This window comes from Pseudochaenichthys georgianus, chromosome 18 (genome assembly GCF_902827115.2).
Source record: "Pseudochaenichthys georgianus chromosome 18, fPseGeo1.2, whole genome shotgun sequence".
Taxonomy (NCBI): Eukaryota; Metazoa; Chordata; class Actinopteri; order Perciformes; family Channichthyidae; genus Pseudochaenichthys; species Pseudochaenichthys georgianus.
In genome coordinates, this window is record NC_047520.1 from 9,895,148 (window position 1) to 9,915,928 (window position 20,781).

The following is a 20,781-nucleotide window of genomic DNA, read 5'->3' on the forward strand; positions in this document are numbered from 1 at the left end:
ATACTTTAATAAGTTCTTAATTAAAGGTAAAGTAAACCAGTTGGAGCTGCATCTACGTTATTTAAAGGACGTTTAAACGTTAGATTTGGTTGCCTTTGTTTTAGAGTATTAGTGGTCATTAACAGAACAGAGACTTTAAATAAAGACCTTCACGTCAGCAATATAGCTTCTTTCTCTGTGGCAGGAAATGCTTAGTCACTGGCTGTGTGACTCATCAACCCTCTTGGGGTTGGACTTGTATTTACCCCCATCAGCGACGCTAGGACCTTCCACAGATGGTCAGCGATGCTCAATTTAGAAACATGTTCCGGGCCATAAACCCTGCATAGCGGCACGTTCTGGGGTAAAATGATAAAAACGCACAAGTTAAAAAAACAAACTTGTATCAACAATTTTTATTTTGGCCATACATCATTCATTCATTTCATAATTAATATACATTATATATACATAAGCAAACAAAGAAAGCCGTGTCCTTGTTCAACCATCTTGCAGTAAATGTTGGCACTGCATTCTTGGCCTTCTTAACAGAGTCATTGAGTTCCTTCCACACGCGGGATCGAGCGCGTGATCCCACCGTGTGCTCGTGTTGACAAAGTTCGATCCAGTTCAGCCTCATCTGCGCCAGTACTGAAAAGAGACAGGAACACAATTCTTAGATTTTAAAGAATGGAGAAATTAACATTTAAACATTACTGTTGCGTTAAAGGGCACTGGTTTCAGTTCAATCTAATTTAATATATCCATATGTAGCAATAAGCTTGGCTCCAACAAAAATACATCTCAGGTAAGTTTGATTGACTTAAACAAAGGGATCAGTACAAACGCATATTGTCAATAAACGGTTTCTCCTTGATTCTTTCCCCCTAATTACCAGCAGCTGCAGTCGGCTATGACACAACAGCTGGTTTAAATAAATGATATAATAATACTCATAACAAAGAAATACAATGTTCAAATATATACACACATAATATATCAAATTATACATTTTAACATATGGCTCCGACGCCAGCTTTTGACATAAGAAACATCCAAAAGATGGAATGTATGGTCAACCTGATTTTTTACCTGAGCAAACTTGTGTATCTGCTCGACCACAGCAGCGAACAGAGCGCCCACACTCTCATCTATCAGACTCTGCATGTAATGCACCGCCTCCTCGTCAGACAGGTCCAATCGGAACTTGTCCTGCACCTGGAGGAAAATAAAAGATATGACCAGATTAAAGACGATGTAACATTAGTCAAGGTAAGATAGTGTAATCGCTCCAGAGGCAACAAACATACCTTCTTAACGGTCTTGTCAGGCTCCAGGGCGATGTCAGGAATATTGGCATCGACCATGAGAGAGAACAGATTCAGGATCAGGTTGGAGTATCTGAAGAAGATTAGATTTGACATGTGTTGTAATCGTCGTATTGTATCCTCAGTACAAAGATGTCAGTTATGGGTGATGTTTCTAAAAATAGAGTTGAAGCTTTCTGCTGATGGGCCGTACTATGTTTACTTTATGAGATATCAATCGTCAATACTTCCTTTTTCTACCAGTTGTTCAGCCTTTGGTTTAGGTTCATGTCAGTAAACAAAGATCATTTTCTTAAGTTTAGAAGTAAACTGCGATTAAATATTTATCTGAAGCAAGTTTATTTCCATGCCCTACTGACATTAATTGATACCAGTGCCAGCCTAGAAGAGGTGGAACAGAGTTGGCTATAATGTAAAAAGGACATGACTTGTAGCAGATAGTCTAAACAATACGGAGGCTAAATAAAGTTCTGATTGGTCAATTCAGAACATGTGACACGTTGTAAATCCAGTAGAACAGACCGCTGTCAAGGACTGTAATGACCGTTGCTAAGGAGGAAAAGAGGTTAAACAACAAGAAATCTGTTTCCAGGCAAATCATAACGTTTTGCAAATTATTTGGCGGAAAATATTGAATTTACATTTACACCCTTTAATTTGTTATTTGGGCTTTTAGATGAAGACCGTGCACAGTTATTCTTCTGACTAAAATACATATTTTTAAAGTCAATCAAGGAGTAATCATAATTCAAAGGTGGGGTAGGTCATTCACTTCAGAAACACTTTGTTATATTCCATGGAATGCTCTTAACATCCCGATGGCAATGAAAACATTAAATGCTTTGACAATAAATACATAAAAAAACATCATCTGTGGAAGGCGTAGTACGGTAAAAAGCACGACCAATCATTTGAGCCGGCCCGGCTAAAATAACTGGATGGCCTACCTGCCTGTCAGCCTTCCATCTGTGCACGTTCGTGTGTGTTGGAGGAGGTAAGTTGGAGGAGGTAAGATAAGGAAGTCTGAAGGAAGGGGCAGATTTTTCAAATTCTAGCTCACTCCAGCTGGTTTCTCCATTCTTAAAAGGGTGGCTCAACACGCCATGAAATGGGAAATAATGAGCTCTAACGAAGAAGTGGGATTAAAGGAACAATAAACATGCTTGCCATGTTGGGTTTTTGGTGCTATTTTTGTTTGTAAAATGTTGAAGTGATCCGACTGACTGTATCTTTATTTCTCCTGGTTTTGTTTTGGTCTGAGAAGGGAATGTCATCTCCTATATGTTATTGTTATGTCCATGTTTGTGTCTTTAGCCTGGTCAAAATAAAATAAATAATTATTTGGCGGCCCACTTGCAATGCCTTCGCGGACCACTAGGGGGCCGCGGCCCACAGGTTGGGAACCGCTGGTCTAAAGCATGACTCTCCCTTCAGATAACATGTGTTGTGTATCTGTCCGTCTCTCTACCTCCTGAGGTGCAGGAAGGCGGTGTAGCACTGCTTCCTGAACTCCTGGTACTGCTCGCTCTGCATGCCCCCCATCCCCTCCACCATCTCTTTGCTCAGCTTCATGGGCGGAGGCAGCGGTTTGGGGTCTCGACCCAGGATGTAGCCGAAGTCGATGTGGAAGAGCTTCCCTGAATCAAGAGGAGTTAGAATTCAAAATCTGCTCTGTAAACTAGTTTGTAAATAAACTCGTATTTAATGTTTTCCTCACCGGTTTTTGTCAGTAGCAGATTGTCCAAGTGTCTGTCTCCGACTCCTAAGATGTATGTGATGACGCAGTAACCAGCTGGAGGCAAAGAGACACGATGTCAGTAAACACTTCTGAAAGTAGAGCACACAGAAATAGTATCATTGCTCTGTGACTCACCGCAGCTCTTCACATATGTGTCCATCACCTCTGAGCTGATGCCGTACGGCCCCTTTTCACTGGGGGCGTGCTTCCGGAAGAAGCTCTGTGGGAATAAACGATGGGAATAAAAGGTATGTTGTTTTGTCAGCTGATATTCACTGTTTCTACTTCTCTGCTCACCTGGATGTTGCCTTCAGTCGCCAGGACTTCAGCAACGGGGACGGACTGGACGAACTGCATGAAACCTGGAAGGAAACACATCATTTAACCACCAGTTGAGTTGTTCTTTTAGCAACTACATGTACTAAGACTCACCGTGCTTGGTGCTGGTGGCCAACACTTTGTACGGCGTCAACTTCAGGTCCAAATTCTCTTTCCTTAAAAGCTATTAACCCAAGGAATCAAGGAAGACATTAGTAAAGCAACAAATGTGCTGTGTGTGAACATTTCCCTCAAGATATAAGAAATGTAAGAGGAAATGCATTATTAACATTTACTTTCAGCTGATAAGATGTTCAAAGAAACAAAACCCAAAGACATCTAGGATTATAAATGCTTGGAAGTCTTAAATTAAACTTCATTTCCCATCCATAAACTGACTTCTTACTTTGTCCATGAGAGAGATGATCTGCAGGATGAGCTGATCCTGCCTCAGGTCGTCTCCGTGTTTGAAGATAACCGGGTACATGGCTCCATCCTCAGCTTTGAAGATCAGTTTAGCTGGCATCAGAGCGCTCTGACACACACACACACACACACACACACACACACACACACACACACACACACACACACACACACACACACACACACACACACACACACACACACACACACACACACACACACACACACACACACACACACACACACACACACACACACACACACACACACACACACACACACACACACACACACACACACACACACACACACACACACACACACAGACAGAGAGGGAAAAGACTCGTGAACTAGTGTCACACAGACACTGGCGTTAGTCCAGACAAAGCCCAATGTGGGAATGGAAGTTTCTCCTTGTGTACCTTGAAGAGCGTGGCGGTGTCGGGCACGATGCCTCTGATCCTGATCTGAGGCTCCAGCGGGAGGGGGATGGGCTCGATCTCTGACAGATTCACCTTCTCGTTGTCCGCCAGCAGAGCCTGCAGCCGCTCCGTCTGCAGAGACACGGGGGGATGTTAAACAACTGAGCGGGGATCAGTTTGCTCAGTGTGCACATCCAATAAGAAACGGCATGTCGCTGTGAGAGCCAAACGGATCCACGAGGGTCAAGTTGTACAAATTCTGAATGAACATTGTTTTGCACAATAAACCAAAAACCCATGAAAAGGATCTAAAATGCTGTGTTGTTTTATTCTGTTGTTACCTTCTTCTTTCGATTTCCACTCTCCCTCTGCACGGCTTTCATCAGCTGCACCAGTCTGTCCACAAACGTCTGCTGAGCGGCCAGCAGCGACCGCATCACCCTCACACTCTTATCGCCCTGCAGGGAAAAGGAAGTGTGTGTTAACAGCTAAAGATAAATAAAGGGAAAGGTCCTTAAATCTGCTCTGTGCCTGACCTTGAGCAGAGCCTGGCTGAACCTCCTCATGACGTTCAGGTACATCTCGTGGGTCTTCAGGTCTCTCTGCTGGGTGTCCTGGTCCTCACACTCCACGATCACATACCTGGTGCACACACACAGATCAATATGAACACACTCCACGATCACATACCTGGTGCACACACACAGATCAATATGAACACAAGGACTGTGTTCCAGTTTGAATCATGACCTCATCTGATTGGAGCTGCTACTCACCAATATAAATAGTTGGCGAGTTCGGAGTTCTTGCAAGCTCGGGAGATGAGAAATGTGCACAAGTCCTGCTACGAAGACACACGTTGGGGGAGAGGAGTACATTTCACATTCCCAGAAAGATGCTTTTGACCACAACAACTGATGTGTGTCGATGTGTCAGCGAGGGATTGTTCCTTTATGGATCCTCCTCTCACCTCTTGAGTTTCACTGTCGGCTCCCTCCTTGCCTTTCGGTGTCGCAGTGGAAGATCCCGATGTGCCCGTCACGATCTGTGAACTGCAGAACGAGAACAACGAGTAATCAGAGATTGCAGCAGTTAAAACATGATGGTTCAGTATGGACTGCGTTAGACGGCGAGTGCTCTGCCTCCAGGCTCTGGCGTGAGCTCCCCGGAGTGCGGCCAGAGTTCACGACGCTTCACGAAAGCAAAATAATCAAATTCCGCAAAAGCAGCAAAAACTCTCCCAACCAGTGTGACATTCCGCGGTATATTTAGATCTCGGCAGCAAAAAACAAAACAAGAAAAAGAAAATCTGGAAGGTACAACTATTCCCTGACTGTTCAGAGTAACATCTTCACCGAGGAGTCACCCCGTGTGCCCTGCTCCTGTCAAAGCTCCCAGCAGATCCCCAGAGCACTGACCTGTCCATGGTGGACTCGTCTGAAAGCCCCTGGCCGTCTCTCTTGCTGCCTGGCTCCAGGCCGCCCTGAATATCGTTGAAGTTCTCGTACTTCAGCGCCTGGACCAGCTGCAGGAGATACATCAGCAGGTCCTAAAGAGAGAGAAGGGATGGGGGTACGTATGGATTTGGATTAGAAAACGTGTATATTTTCTGTCAGCGTGTAAAGAATTCATTTAAAAAGGGAACAGTTTCACCCAACATCGAAAAAAACAATGTTTACGTTTCGTTTAGCTGACGGTTTGTTCCAAAGAAACGCACAACGAGCCATTAGGATGCAAACCCAGAACAGCTACAGTTGTTTCATGCTTGTGCATTGGTCTCCATTGATTTAAAGATTTAAAGATTGTGTCGAAACAGGTGTGTTTTCAGTCCGCAAAGGAAGACTTGTACAATTAACTAATTAGATTATTTTGTAGACTTTGGCCGTAGAAATGTCTGCATTCTCTCAAATGTAATGGAACCATAGGGGAGTTTGCTAGAGGTGCACAAGTCGGTTAAAATAATACATTTAAAAAACAAGAAATGCAACAATTAGGGGTGAACTGTCACCACCACCGCCATCATCATCATCATCATCATCATCATCATCATCATCATCATCATCATCATCATCATCATCATCATCATCATCATGTTGTTATAAATACACTTTGGAAGGTAAACTACTTTGTCTCAGGAGAATTTTAGGTTCTATACACACAGAGTTATCATTTCCCGCCCATACAAGTATCCTTCTGTCTCCCCCTGACCCCCTCTCAGTCCCCCTGACCCCCTCTCAGTCCCCCTGACCCCCTCTCAGTCCCCCTGACCCTATCTCCTGACCCTCTCTCAGTCCCCCTGACCCTATCTCCTGACCCTCTCTCAGTCCCCCTGACCCCCTCTCAGTCCCCCTGACCCTATCTCCTGACCCTCTCTCAGTCCCCCTGACCCTCTCTCAGTCCCCCTGACCCTATCTCCTGACCCTCTCTCAGTCCCCCTGACCCTCTCTCAGTCCCCCTGACCCTCTCAGTCCCCCTGACCCTCTCAGTCCCCCTGACCCTCTCAGTCCCCCTGACCCTCTCAGTCCTCCTGACCCTCTCCACCTCCTCCTCCTACCTCATCGTCGGCCTGCTGCAGGCGCGTCACAGCGTAGCGTCGCACCGTGGGGTTGGAGAACTGGGAGGACAGCAGCTCCAGGGAGTCCTCCACGTCCATCGGCCTCCACTTCCCCAGCATCTCCAGGGCCTGCTTGGCCTCCTGGGGCAGGTCCCAGTTCACACACTTCAGGAACTTTGTCAGGGCCTGCAGCGAGAGGAGGAGGAGGAGGAGGAGGAGGAGGAGGAGGAGGAGGAGGAGGAGGAGGAGGAAGAAGAAGAAGAAGAAGATTATCATGCTGTAGAGATGAGAATTGATAGAGGAGCACGATTAGCTTTGGGTATGTGGAGTACAATATCACAAAAACACCCACCTTCTCCTGCGTGGTGAGGTAGTATCTGAACTTCCACACCAGGTCCTGCTCTTCAGAGCTCAGCTGCTTCGTCGGAGGGTAGCTCACGATGATCTGATGTAACCACACACACACACACACACACACACACACACACACACACACACACACACACACACACACACACACACACACACACACACACACACACACACACACACACACACACACACACACACACACACACACACACACACACACACACACACACACACACACACACACACACACACACACACACACACACACACACACACACACACACACACACACACACACACCACACACACACACACACCACACACACACACACACACAACACACACACACACACACACACACACACACACACACACACACACACACACACACACACACAGATAAGGATTCTGTTGGAGAGTTTAATGATGAAGTCACTTTTTCTAGTCGTCAGGAATCCTCACTCACATTGAGCTGGTCTCTCGTGGCAGCGTTGGGCTTCAGGTCGTGATCCGATGGCCCGCTGCGGAGGCTTCGAGCCAGCTTGTGATGCTTGCTCTCAACCAGGTTCTCCTGTAAAAAACATTCATTGTAAAATACTGCACATATAGGTTTATACTCTATAGATTAACCATGCTCAATATTGTGTTATATGTACAGTAATGGGCAATGCTAAACGAATAAGCATCTACTTTTTCTGCACATTACACATAGCCACCATATATTATTTGTTGTCTTGTGTGGTTATGGATGTGTGTGTGTGTGTGTGTGTGTGTGTGTGTGTGTGTGTGTGTGTGTGTGTGTGTGTGTGTGTGTGTGTGTCCTCTCACCATCGCCATCTGAGGGTCGGGCACTTTGACGATGTCGCAGCTGGTGAGAACGGGTGATGCGTCGTCTCCATCCTGAGAGGGGACAGAGAGAGTGAACCATCAGTGTCGTCACTTCCAGTGTGTTTTAGTTTGATGTTGAATTTCACCTCGAAACAATACCTTCTCGTAATACACAATGCTGTACTCCTTGTCGTTTGTCTTGACGCGGGGAAACTCCACCATGAGGTACATGAAGTTCGAGCTGCGCTTCTCGCTCTGCGCAGACACACACATGCAGAACAACATAAAGAATCAGTAGATACAACATGACATATTATCCCCAAGTTGCGGCCAGACAGCTAAATAATGAGATGACACCCCCCACTACACGGCTCGATATCGTCCATCAAATAATAAACAAGAGCCACTTAAAACAGCTCGGAAAACCCTGCCGTACAAATACTGAAGAAGTTTGAATCTGTACTTTCCGGATTGCATGTTTAAGTCTGATTGTGTTTATAACATAGTACAAACCTAAGAATCTACAACCGTCCGTGCACAGTGTTAGTCCTAATGATCAAAGTCAGCATGCTAATTAGTCCTGAGGTTTGGTCCTCTGGAGAACAATGCATTTCTTTCAAAATCGTCTTGGCATTCTGTTAAATAGTGGTTACGATGATTTAGTTGTGGAGGCAACGTCGCCTTCTTCTACTCCAGCTAAACCCACTCACCTCGTTGATCATCTCAATCTCTCTGAAGGTCAGACGGTCCAGCCAGTCGACCTTCACCATGTGGCCCTGTCGATGGGCCTTCGTCAGCTGCATGCAGAGAGAGATGGAGGAGGACGAAAAGAGGTTAAGACAAATATAAAAGTCTCAATACAGAGGTTGTGATTTCTGTAGCGGCAGAACTGGTCGCAGCATGGTGGCTGATGTGCAAACAGCTCGCCCAATCATGCACAAATCCAGTACCAGCAGCCAATCCAGCGTCTCTGGTCACACACTCAGCAGCCAATCAACTCACCAGTGGGGGGCCAGGGGTGGAAGCACACATTGGGCCATGAACAGGAAGCCTAGCCCTAGTTAGAGTTGGCACTATGCCCTCAGGATGGATAAAGAAGATATATCTGAATGTATTTTATGAATGAAATAGTTGACATCCAATCAGATTAACTCAAATCAAACGAGCTCCCCAAAACATATTTCCAAAAAGCTGCAACAAGTTGGCCGAAACGTTCTTGTGTCCAAATAAACAACAGAAACATGCACAAACACTATGGCAACAGCAGAACATAATTCAAAACCCAATGTGTGTGATGCTTTCAAGAAGCCGTACAACTTGACAGACAAGTGTTCACACAAAAGTCAAAAGGTATTGCAGTAGATGGGTTTTTATTTTGTATGTGATAATCCTCATGTAAGCAGTGAATGATGGAAATACGTTTGGACCATGGCCTGTTTCACACACATACAGTACACACACGCACACATACTGCAGTGCCAACACTAACGCCTCCTCTTGTACTCACATCACCTAGTGTCTGCAGGTCAGGGCCCTGGAACAGATGATGATTTAGACACATCTGTCCACCAACACACACACAATGTCCCTAATCTCATTCCTTTCCCTTATCCATTCCTTTAGCCGTTTGCTAACACACCACATCCCCTTTCTCCCCAATCCTTAACCCTATCCTGCTGTCCACAGACCTACAGTACCTTGGCGAGTCTGCCCATCTGGTCCTCCGTCAGGCTGCTGCTGGTGCGTCCGGGTGTGGTGGTGGGCTCGCCTCCGTTCCCCTCCACACCTGGCCACACTTTCAGGTCATGCATCCCTTGCCGGAACATACTAGAAGGCAACAGGCGGAGCTGTTTTAAAATCACGTTTGTTTAATTGAACTTGTACATTCAAATCTTACACAGTGCAGCTGTAAAGTGCAGTAATGATTCATCATGGTGCCAAAATAAAGAATATTCCAACATGTTTTTCAGTCCTTAACGAGTTTAGACTGACCCATATTTGCCAAACAGGGTGACAGTGGTTCCTCCAACTGGGACCGCTCTGCCGGGTCCATATATGTCCCAAATTGTGAGAGCAACCTGGGCACTTTGGGGAAGGTCTGGGTACTTGACGGGCAGCCGCAGCCACTCATTCCAGCTGTAGAGGGTGAGTGTAAGAAGAAAGAGAAAAATGTCAGAAGAACTACCATTTAACAACGGTAAAAAAAGGATTTGCAAGTTTTTTAGGTGCTGTTTGTGTCTTTTAAGTATTTTCCTGAGAAGGAATTTCTTTTGAAGGTGAACATTTTTCTCACAAACATTACAAAGATGTTTACAATGGCATCAAAGGGGTATGTCTGCTACGTGAGTGAAATAAGAAAAGAGACAGATTTGTTCTTACTTCCAACGTGTGCTAAACGCTTTGTACGAGGTGCGGACGGGCAGGGCGAGAGGTTTTCCCTCAGCGAACACCTGACAGGTGACGTAGAGGTCCGAGCAGTTTTCCTGGTAGAGGCCGGAGAACCGCAGCATGGGGTCTTCCAGCAGAGCTTTGTAGCTGTTCTGCTCTCGTTTCCCCTCTAAACTGCCTCTGGAAGAAGAGAGGAGACAGAGAGGGCGGTTAGGAAGGGGAGACGTTGTTTTCTGATGCTTTCAAGAGTGCTCTCACTTACAGATACGTCAAATTAATGAACTTTCTTGGCAGGTTTAAGATTGTTGGTAACTTAAAATCAATGTTACCTCATCACATTATGTTGATATTATTGATAATCATGATAAAAACCCATTTCTGTACCAGACTTATAAGACAGTTAATTACAACTTTAATAAATCCACAACATTGTGATTATTTATTTCATGTGGAAGTGATTAAAGAGACATTATATAATAACAAACGCATTGTTTAAGAGAGGTTACAAACCACAAAGCCCCCCCCCACCCCTCTAGGATTTAAAATGTATCCTATTAGGCTACTATGGAGAGTTTTGGCTTCACATATGTGAGTATTGGCTTACTCTTCTTACAGATATCGGTCACACTAGAAATAAAAATAAAGAATATGATCATTTTCAATAAACGTATATATTATTCTCTCCACTAATCAATTAGTTTGTCCATAAAATGCCTATGTATCTACTATTACAACGTAAATCATAGAGCAACAGCAAATGATTACATGTTGGCCAGATGAATACTTATTTAATCATCAAAATGAATGCCTATTATGTCCAGTAATAAATGGAAAAAGTGATTGAAACACAGGGTAAGAATACAGCTCCATACACATTTTAACGCATGTCGCTGTCTGTTTGATTAAACTCCGATAAATAAACAGTGTCTTATGACATATTTTAAAGCTTAAAGTCATAAAATCATGTCAAATACACACATGTCGTCCAACACTCACACAGACACACAAACAGACCAAGTATCCTGTCAAGTCACAAGATAGATTAGTTACACTGCTGGATACATACGCGACGCATTATAAGTACAACACTTACATCTTAAGTTGAACATTGATGTCCATGTCACAGCTGTAAACATAGTTGAATTTATCAGTGTCCATCTTCCGACGGAAAAACACTTAATTTTAATAAAAAACCTGAACAACATGAAATCCCGGACGGTTATACGAGACTTGGCGAACGGTTGGGTTTGCGACAAGGCCTCGGCACAAAAACACCGTTTGAAACTACCTCTCACACGGAAAGCTAATTTATAAGCGTGTAGACAAGTTTAAAAATGTAACTTGTACTGTGTGTATTCACGGTAAAGACATTATTTTAACCGCTGTCTCACCGGGCATGATTTAATGTTTTTGATAAGCTACACACAACAACACAGCATCAGCCAAAATCTACAGCCAGGCCAGAGTAGTCAATCCTCGATACAGCACGATAGATACATTCTTTATATGTCTATGGATAAATTCAACAGGCAATCATTGTATCGTGTTGTGATTTGTCGAGTCTGATAGAACCAAGGAGGAAGTAGAAAAGAGGCGGGGTTAACAATACGCTTATTAAAGTGACAGTTCACCGAAGAGTGGAGCAGCAAAGCCCAAACACACATTAACCTGTTCTCCACCCAAATGAAGAAAAAAGGTGGAGTCATTTGTTTATATTCCACTAACGATATATATCTTTCCTGTTGTATTTCATTTGACCTTTAATTCATGTGCAATGTCTTATCTATCTGCTGTGACTAAAAATAAAATCCCAAATTAGGATCAATAAAGTGTATCTAATCAAATACACCACGTTTTAGGTTATGTGAACTGGGCATACTCTAAATAAAAAATTGCATTGATATTGGTATGTGTATTATTAATTATTTGCTGAAGAAACATACAGCTGTGGAAATATGCAGATTACGTTTTTATAGCATGAGTTCACTGGACTTTAAGGCTGCAGTTTGTCTATATGGAAAATATGTATTATGTATGTGTTAAAAACTCCCATCAAAACATTCATGTTACAAAACATGATGACAGCCCCTTGAACTTTCATTTCACAGAAAGGTCACCAAAATTCAAACGCACATGTCCCTAATGAAATGCATATCCGTGAAGGGCAACAGGCGTTTGTAAGGAAAATCCTCATCTTTTGTTTTATGGGGTCCTCCTTTTTCCTCCACATTGACGACAATCAGGTTGTGAACTCATCGTCGGGATATTGTATGGGACCCTCAGGCGCTGAAGAGGTCAGCACCACCCGAGTTGAACTGATGTAAGAACATCTGCCAATAAAACATCTTCCAACGTCTGAAACAGCATCAGAATAAAATCAATCAAAGGTTGAAACCGACCGCTGGCGCTGACCTCCTCAAATCATCTCTGCTATCAGGTTAGATATTTATCGTTACCTGTGTATTACTCATGTCAAGTGCACCAATACTTTAACCGCAATAAGTCTTCATAGAACCAATGTACAGCTTGAGAGAGGCAACTGTGAGTCATATCCAATGAATGAAGAAGCACCCCGGACTGATGAGGCCTATCAACACTCTCCGACTACTGTCGGGGTACGAGAGAAAAAGTACGTAACCCACCACGTTAAGAGGCCCCGGGGCCTCCTGTGAGAGGCTGGAGAGGATTTCTTTTTCCTATGATCTCGCACCTCAGACAGCAAACAACTGGAAGAAGATGAGCTAATGTTTTGTTGCCCCAGGCAGCGACACTATGCTGACTAGTCAGGGTCAGATCACATCTTATATTTTAAGATTACACATAAATGCACACGTGTGCACGACATACAGCAAACTAAAGACCAGTGGAAGATGGATTTTGGGTTTATCGAAAACATATAGGCCAAACTATGAAAACAAGCACACACCTTTTGTGATAAGAGAGGGGATAAAGAAATAACATTTTTTATTATTTTAAGCTTGACGATTAATTCTTGACCTAGAAATAGCAGCAAAACAACTCTATTAAAGCAATTACATAAATATGATTTAATATGTTTCCTCTTACTTAACACTCTGCATATCCATCATTCCTTATGGGTTGAATGGGACTGGCATGAGGTCACAGACTGGAGTTAACAGTGTGACATCATTACTATGAGGTCATTCTGGAGGTAGGGGTCAGAGGTTATAGCAGAAATGCATATACATGTATGTGTGCAGTGTGGTTAAACGTACAGATGGGTGTGACATTAAACATTTACTCTACTGCAGGAATGAACATCAAATCCTAAGAAAGAAATTCCCTCAGTGTCTTGAGTATTTTGGTGGAGACACGTGAAGCTCTTTCTACTCTATATTTTGAGTGTAGACATTAGATATATTACTTTTAGTGTATCAGGCATGTGTTTTAAATGTACATTAAGGGAAGAAAAGTTCATGTCTGTTTATTTATGTAACATTTTAGCAACAAGGCAAGTGCTCACCACGAGACAATGTGCAAACGAAAGAAAAAGCGAAATAGAAAGTCATCTAAAATAGAAGAAGATGGATATAAAGTATAAGAATAAAGGTTAGAGTGCAGTCAGCTTATGAAATTAAAGGAACACAATGATTTAATAAAAGGCACTGGCCAACAAGAGACTTGATTTAAAAATAAATAAATTCCCCAGGTTTATCGAGCATAAAAACGAAGCGCTGCTTCTCCACGTTCACTCTGGACTCTGGGGACAGGATTGAGATCTGCATTAGACACATCTTTAGTTACTGGACGTCAACCTGGCTGAAAAACCATATGAAAAGTTGAATGGTGATGAATCATGTTTGATAATTCCATCCATCCCTCTCTCTCTCTCTCCCTGCCCTCCACCTCACCTCTCTCCTACCCTTCCCTCTCTTAGTCACCACATGGATGTGTCATTGTTTCTATCACTTTTTCAAAGTTCATGCCCACTGAAGCGCAGCGAGGTGATCTCCGGAGTGCCAAAACACCGCCAAGATCCTTACACCCCCCCCTCCCCTCTCCACACAGACCACCACCTCCTCGTTCCCCAATGGATGGCACCGCTGACACCTTCCTCCGCCAGGCCTGTGGGCCGCATGACGGTCTGACCACACCTCCACGCTAGGCTCGTAAAGCCCCAGGATGTGTATAAATAAGGGAGCAGAAGGAGCAGAAGAACCAGAAGCTGATCAGACCAGATGAAGATGGAGCTCGTCGGGGTTAACTGGGTTCTTGCCGCTGCAGGTTTCTTTCTGTGGACCAGCGTTGGGTCTGCTGCTCCCATGGTGTGCCACTATAACTCCAGAGGTGAGGTCCCATGCTCTAAAATGTAACTTGAAAAATGAAATACATATTTGCAATGTGTCTGAGTTGTTTTGGTGCCGTTGCAGCACTGTGTGAGTTCCAGGGGAAGAACTACTCGCTGGGGGAAAGCTGGATGGACAACGCCTGCATGCAGTGCACCTGTCTGCACCCTGTGGGAGTCGGCTGCTGCGAGACGTGAGTACACACAAAAAGAAATGTGGGTACAGTGGTGGACAGTTAGCAGGCACATGTCCTCACGTGTAGACCATTTTGAGATACTTTTTACTTGAGTATTTCCATTTAATGCAACTTTTACTTCTACTCCACAGCAATCTATTAGCAAATATTGTACTTTTTCCTCAACTAAATGTATCTGATAACCTAAGTTATCTAATAATACAAAATAAAATCAACTAATAATGAATCATGTATTAATAAATGTCAAGATACTTCATTGATCGCTTGTGGAAATGCACAAAATTCAGGCAGAACTGGAATTAATATAGCATAATACAGTTACAAAATACTATGTACATTTTGACTTAAGTACCCGCTGAATGTTTGACCTGTAAGGGTTCCACAGAACAATGGTCATGCTGAAGAACTGTTATTATCGTTTGATGAATAGCATCTCTAAGGGCATAACAACGTTTGTGTGCATTTATTAAGGAACCCTTTTAGTGTAGGAAGATTCTCTTGATATTTGGCAACCTGTAAGTGCAAAATTAGTCAAATGAAAAAAAAAAAAGGAGAGTTTAAGGAAAAGTGTTTTTTGAGTGACCGGAAAAGCTGCTGACTCCTCTCTTTTACCTCGATATCGGTCCAGGGTGCAGCGGCCGGTGGACTTCCCCGCGTGGTGTGAGCTGCGTGTGGAGCAGCTGACCTGCAGCGTGTCCCTGGTCCAGACAGCCGACCCCCGCCTGCCCTGCTCCCCCGGGGAGGGCATGAAGGACCCCGGCCACGGCTCCTTTGATCTGAAGCAGCAGCAGCAGCAGCTCGACTGGTAGAAACCACCTCAGACACCGCTATCTGTCTGCCTGTGGAACCAGTGCTCACGAGGGTTAAATACCAGTAACCACTTTATTCACAAACTGTATCAATATAAGACGTAACAGCATTTGTTCTTTCTGGATTGTATTATAAATGAAGGAAATGTTTATCTGAAAATATGTTTTAGCACTGAGCATTAAATGTTAACAACTTGGTAAAAATGTAAGCATCTATATTTAGATCTTTATTTTCAGTATGTTTTTGCTTCTTCTATTAATCCAACAATGACTCATTGTAAATATAAGCGTACATTAATATATATAACTATTCCTGTTGACCTGTTCTCTGCTGTAACTCATTTACCCTCTTAATAAAAATCTTGTTTTTAACAAAGAATGTTGAATTTTGTGAAGAAAAGAAAATGGCTTCCTCCCACATAATCTTTCACATTTAAATCACACTTTTAATGATTTTTTCTTGTAGTATTTACATTTCTATGCAGCCTTTGCACAAGCTGAAAGAAAAACAGGAAAACAGTAAAAACATTTGGATTAAGAAACAGCTGTTTCCTAATATGATAAAGAGCTAGTGTGCGAGTGAGTAAAGGGATCAAAAATAAAATAAATACAGAAAAACACCGCAGTTGCATGTCATTAGGTCCAACAATAGAGAAGGTTAAGATGCAATGCATAAGAAACAAGGCAAACATAGGTCGCATAATATACATATGGAATCCATCACTGGCTCTGCACAAACAAAATCACACACACACACACACACACACACACACACACACACACACACACACACACACACACACACACACACACACACACACACACACACACACACACACACACACACACACACACACACACACACACACACACACACACACACACACACACACACACACACACACACACACACACACACACACACACACACACACACACACACACACACACACACACACACACACACACACACACACACACACACACACACACACACACACACACACACACACACACACACACATCAAATGGTGATGCTGTTGGTCCCTGAAAAGTGGGACATGTAGGATGCCAAGGCCGGGTTGGTGGGGAAGACTTTGATAGGCAGATCCCAGCTGAAGGTGTCCACGTCCACGTGCTCCGCCCCTGCCCATACGGTGACCTCCGATTGGTTCTGCAGAACTGTGGGCGGCTCCATAGGCTCCCGGGCGGTGACAAATTCAAAGTGAAGGCGCCACCTCAGCATCACTGTAGAAACAGAGATGCATTTGATAGTTAAGTTAACAGTATGATTATTTACATTTTTCAAACAGTTAATCGTTAAAATCTCCACTTTATTCATGTTCTCCCTTTGAGTCATTTCCAGTAACATTTAGTCTAATGATGGCTCATGAAACGTTATATTAATAAAATGTCTAACACCCAAATCTTCTCCATGTCAAAACCTGCTTTGAGCAACACTAATCTACAGTAGAAGTCAATGTAGTAGAGACCGCCCCATTGGTGCCATTTTTGATTGCTAGAACACAGTGTATTATATTATTATTATTATAATTATTATAAGTATGGTAAAGATATCTGAAATAGGGTGTCTGAAATATCACTAGATGTCATATTTGACATGTTTCAGCCGACAGATGACTGACCTATGTCGGTGCTGAAGCCCGGCGTGACGTTGAGCGGGATGGGCAGAGAGAAGTGGCTGGAGGCGGTGTGCAGGCACGACTCCATGTGGCGCCCGTGTCCTGTCACACTGAGGATCTGTCCGGGGTGCCGCTGGTGCAGCTGCTGAATCTCCTCCTCACTCTGAATACTCACCGAATACTGGAATACATACACACAGGGTATTAGAAGGTAACATTTGACAACAAAATGAACCACAGTGTGCTCGAACGAGAAGAGATAACACACCTGCAGGCAGGGAATATCTCCCTCTGAGAAGTTAAATGTGCCAACGATGTCCTCGCCGAGTCTGTAAACCATCTTGAAGATGCAGAACTTCGCCACTTTCCCACGCATATTGGTGATATTAAACATGTCTGGACAAAGCAAAAGGAATAAAGTCAAACTAGGACATTCAAATAAAGAAGTGTGGAAAACATAAGAAGTAGAGAACACAAGGCAAGGCAAACAAAGACATGGATAAAAGTTACAGTGCAGTCTAAGATATGAATAGTTCAATTAAAAGCAGCGACAAAAAGAAAAGTCTTCAGCCTGGATTTAAAGGTAGTCAGAGTTGCAGCGGACCTGCAGGTTTCTGGGAGTTTGTTCCAGATATTTGGAGCATAATAACTGAACGCTGCTTCTCCATGTTTAGTTCTGACTCTGGAGACAGAAAGCTGACCAGTCCCTGAAGACCTGAGAGATCTGGATGGTTCATCATTTAGCAGGAGGTCAGAAATGTATTTTGGGCCTAAAACATTCAGTGCTTTATAAACCAGCAGCAGTATTTAGAAATCTATTCTTTGACACACAGGAAGCCAGTGTAAAGACTTCAGAACAGGAGTGATGTGATCCACTTTCTTAGTTCACAAGTCCTATTTAGAGATTGAGAGCAATTACTAAAACACTATTACTATTTACATCTTTATTATTACTATATTTTTTTACTTTTATCTTCCAGGACACATATAATAGGTAAACATGTCAAATCTAGCTTGAAGTTAGCTGCTTTGCTGGTAAACAAAGGTACGTCTTTTACATCTTGCCATCATAAATGTAACAATTGAGCAAGAGAGGCAACACCATTTTGTTAATTGCTCTAAACTTACATTTTTACTTGGGAATGATAGATAACATAAAGCGTACATAATCTGAAAATGTTCAATTTTTAAAAAGACAAAAATAAAAACTGATTAAAAAAGAATAATGCTTTGTATTTAAAAGGCAACTAGTGTGAGACAAGGCTTCAAAATACAGCAAAGAAAAGCGAGATGACGATGAGACTCACGGGGGCAACGTCTCGACGTGGTGATCATCAGCATGTCCAGAGCTCTCTCTAAAGGTCGAGCATCCCTGCGGCTCGCTTCCTCTTCCTCCAGGAAAGGGTTGGAGGGGCACACTTCCTCGTCCTGGGGAAATGGAGGCTCTGGCATGCCTACAGTTCAGACAGGATCATGTTAGCTATCAAGTTCTTGTTGTAGTAGTTTTTCTCATTCTAATTCTTCTAAATAAAGTTTGTTTAAGCACAGTAATCACTTCTCATGAGTTTTTAAAGTTGAAGTCATGCCACGTTATCAGCACTGGAAGCATTGCTGTGCAAAATGCTTGCAACTAAACTTAAGGGTAGGCGAAAGTGATTCTGACCTTGTAGAACCAGCACTCTGAAGGGAACTCGGAGCAGTTTGATGGGCGAGTTGACTCTCTGGCAGCCGATGGTCAGTTTGTACACGTACTTCACCGCCTGACCACGGTAACTAGGAGGACCATCTATGGGCACGATCTCACTGTATGAATCTATGGAAGAGTGAGCATTCATGTCAGACTGATAGACAGAAACAAAATGGTGTATTTATAAATGTTGCACGACCATTTGGGGGAAATTTGACATGAAGCATCCAAGAACTGTATACTGTAAAACTAGTGATTTGTATGGATGTAGACTTTTTTCACTATGTACATACAGGTTTTGCTCTCCCCGGGGTCCAGGCGCAGGTCACAGAATAATATTTTAGGTGGTGTGTCCAGCACACATTGACCCCGCTCTCCTGTAGAAGAAGAGTAGATTGGATTCAAGGCATATTACAACAAACCAATAAGGATAACCAACAGTGCTATTATATCCAGAACCTTTATTCATAGCAGATCATTCATGTACACATTTATGCTTTTCTCCTCTCCCAAACTAACCTCTGCTTGGAACAAGCACTGTGTTGCTCTCAGCCTGGACATCGTGTTTGTTGCCCTGGGTCGGCAGAGCCACTCTGTTCTCACTGGCATGAAACTGGCAGTGGATCTGAGCACTGGCCCATGCCAGCATCTCACTGGGACACAGGCAGAAAACACAAAGTTACAAAAGGGTATCTACAGTGATTAGTTACACGATTGATTTAACTGTCTTGCATTACATACATAGTCCATATCGTGTTACAAGACACACACAAAAAAGGCATTTCGAAGGATCACATATACATAGCTTAACTCTTATCAGGCTCCATGGGCACTGCATGTTGCATACATCAACTAAAGCAATGCTTTCAGGGTTCAGGACCACCTTAATATTTGAACACAGCAATGGGCAAAAGACAGGTTTTTAAACGATCATACCTATTATGAGTAAATACATTAGAGTTTTAAAACCCTACCTGCTGGCAGAGGTGGACAGGTGGGACATCGGGTTGGTGAATGTTATGAGACACTCCATGAGCTCCCCGGCGAGAAACACAGGGCCTCGGGCCATGGAGGCCACCACCTCGATCATCTGTAACGTTAGACGCCAAAAACACTACATTACTACATAACATCACTAATGTGGCGATCATAATGCACTGAGATCAAGCATGCTTTGTTATTCTGGAAAGATAACACTACAGGTTTGCACATGCCGCTACATGCTAAACAGAAGCTGAATAGTTTGGACTGCTTGCTAGCTAAAAGCTACTATTTTAGGGTCAATATAAACATACATACCTTGGCCTCAAACGTTACTGTTGCGAGGCAAAACGCTGTCTTGTAGATCGGAGCACCTAAATGTACTTTCGAGAAAGCAAATATACCCTCCTTCCCAAAGTACTAGACATGGCGTATGAGGTTAGCTAGCATTTCAGCTACAGTAAACAACACATCCGCCTCCGTACGACCAAGCACTGACCAAGGGATATACAATTAATATATAAATATCACAACTATAGAAGAAAAAAATATTATGTTTAAGAATATGTTTTGTCCATCATCATTGTTTTACCTCGATCTTAATCGAACTTTTTTTTACAAAATAAAACGACAGTGTAGAATTACAGTAAAAGTTTTTGGTCGACCATTTAGAAGCCGTCCCGTGGCACAGCTAGCGAGAGGTGGACTGTTGCTATGGTAACTTGTTGGGAGGCGTAAACTCAATATGTAAAAGAAACATTTAATTATGTGCACTAACACTTCACATTCTTCAGGAATCCTTTCA

General features: G+C 43.2%; 3 protein-coding genes across 4 annotated transcripts; 1 reads left to right on the plus strand and 2 right to left on the minus strand.

Annotated features, from left to right (window-relative positions):
• Positions 1 to 380: 380 nt before the first annotated feature.
• pik3c3 (phosphatidylinositol 3-kinase, catalytic subunit type 3) lies at positions 381 to 11,807 on the minus strand. Of its 2 annotated transcripts, XM_034106166.1 has the most exons (26): positions 11,447 to 11,807; positions 10,345 to 10,533; positions 9,958 to 10,101; positions 9,663 to 9,792; positions 9,473 to 9,499; positions 8,676 to 8,762; positions 8,125 to 8,220; positions 7,966 to 8,037; positions 7,604 to 7,708; positions 7,118 to 7,210; positions 6,766 to 6,951; positions 5,630 to 5,760; positions 5,182 to 5,263; positions 4,988 to 5,055; positions 4,748 to 4,853; positions 4,553 to 4,669; positions 4,212 to 4,343; positions 3,770 to 3,898; positions 3,478 to 3,547; positions 3,343 to 3,407; positions 3,181 to 3,265; positions 3,025 to 3,099; positions 2,776 to 2,944; positions 1,290 to 1,380; positions 1,072 to 1,197; positions 381 to 630 (listed from the first exon to the last, which is right to left on the minus strand). In XM_034106166.1, the coding sequence occupies exons 1-26, from the start codon at positions 11,509 to 11,511 to the stop codon at positions 616 to 618; spliced, it is 2,655 nt and encodes an 884-aa protein (XP_033962057.1). In that variant the 5' UTR covers positions 11,512 to 11,807; the 3' UTR covers positions 381 to 615. The 2 variants fall into 2 exon arrangements, with proteins under 2 accessions (XP_033962057.1, XP_033962058.1); XM_034106167.1 differs by lacking the exon at positions 9,473 to 9,499.
• Positions 11,808 to 14,516: 2,709 nt separating this feature from the next.
• msmp1 (microseminoprotein, prostate associated 1) lies at positions 14,517 to 16,485 on the plus strand. Its single transcript, XM_034106369.2, has 3 exons — positions 14,517 to 14,661; positions 14,745 to 14,853; positions 15,485 to 16,485. The coding sequence occupies exons 1-3, from the start codon at positions 14,553 to 14,555 to the stop codon at positions 15,663 to 15,665; spliced, it is 399 nt and encodes a 132-aa protein (XP_033962260.1). The 5' UTR covers positions 14,517 to 14,552; the 3' UTR covers positions 15,666 to 16,485.
• A 140-nt stretch (positions 16,486 to 16,625) lies between these two features.
• rgp1 (GP1 homolog, RAB6A GEF complex partner 1) lies at positions 16,626 to 20,670 on the minus strand. Its single transcript, XM_034105986.2, has 9 exons — positions 20,295 to 20,670; positions 19,970 to 20,085; positions 19,515 to 19,648; positions 19,289 to 19,372; positions 18,972 to 19,121; positions 18,616 to 18,762; positions 17,577 to 17,704; positions 17,312 to 17,489; positions 16,626 to 16,913 (listed from the first exon to the last, which is right to left on the minus strand). Exons 2-9 carry the CDS (start codon positions 20,083 to 20,085, stop codon positions 16,690 to 16,692), a joined length of 1,161 nt encoding a protein of 386 aa, XP_033961877.1. The 5' UTR covers positions 20,295 to 20,670; the 3' UTR covers positions 16,626 to 16,689.
• Positions 20,671 to 20,781: the final 111 nt, after the last annotated feature.

What these genes read in the sequence shown, in the direction of transcription:
- pik3c3 (XM_034106166.1), bottom strand. Translation starts at nt 11,511, where the DNA reads ATGGACACTGATAAATTCAACTATGTTTACAGCTGTGACATGGACATC. An exon ending in GCGTTTAGCACACGTTGGAA is followed by an intron (nt 10,102 to 10,344) that starts GTAAGAACAAAT and finishes CACCCTCTACAG; the next exon opens with CTGGAATGAGTGGCTGCGGC. An exon ending in AGATGGGCAGACTCGCCAAG is followed by an intron (nt 9,500 to 9,662) that starts GTACTGTAGGTC and finishes CATCTGTTCCAG; the next exon opens with GGCCCTGACCTGCAGACACT.
- msmp1 (XM_034106369.2), top strand. Translation starts at nt 14,553, where the DNA reads ATGAAGATGGAGCTCGTCGGGGTTAACTGGGTTCTTGCCGCTGCAGGT. An exon ending in GTGCCACTATAACTCCAGAG is followed by an intron (nt 14,662 to 14,744) that starts GTGAGGTCCCAT and finishes GTGCCGTTGCAG; the next exon opens with CACTGTGTGAGTTCCAGGGG. An exon ending in GGAGTCGGCTGCTGCGAGAC is followed by an intron (nt 14,854 to 15,484) that starts GTGAGTACACAC and finishes ATATCGGTCCAG; the next exon opens with GGTGCAGCGGCCGGTGGACT.
- rgp1 (XM_034105986.2), bottom strand. Translation starts at nt 20,085, where the DNA reads ATGATCGAGGTGGTGGCCTCCATGGCCCGAGGCCCTGTGTTTCTCGCC. An exon ending in CACGTCGAGACGTTGCCCCC is followed by an intron (nt 17,705 to 18,615) that starts GTGAGTCTCATC and finishes TGCTTTGTCCAG; the next exon opens with ACATGTTTAATATCACCAAT. An exon ending in GGGCTTCAGCACCGACATAG is followed by an intron (nt 16,914 to 17,311) that starts GTCAGTCATCTG and finishes CTGTTTCTACAG; the next exon opens with TGATGCTGAGGTGGCGCCTT.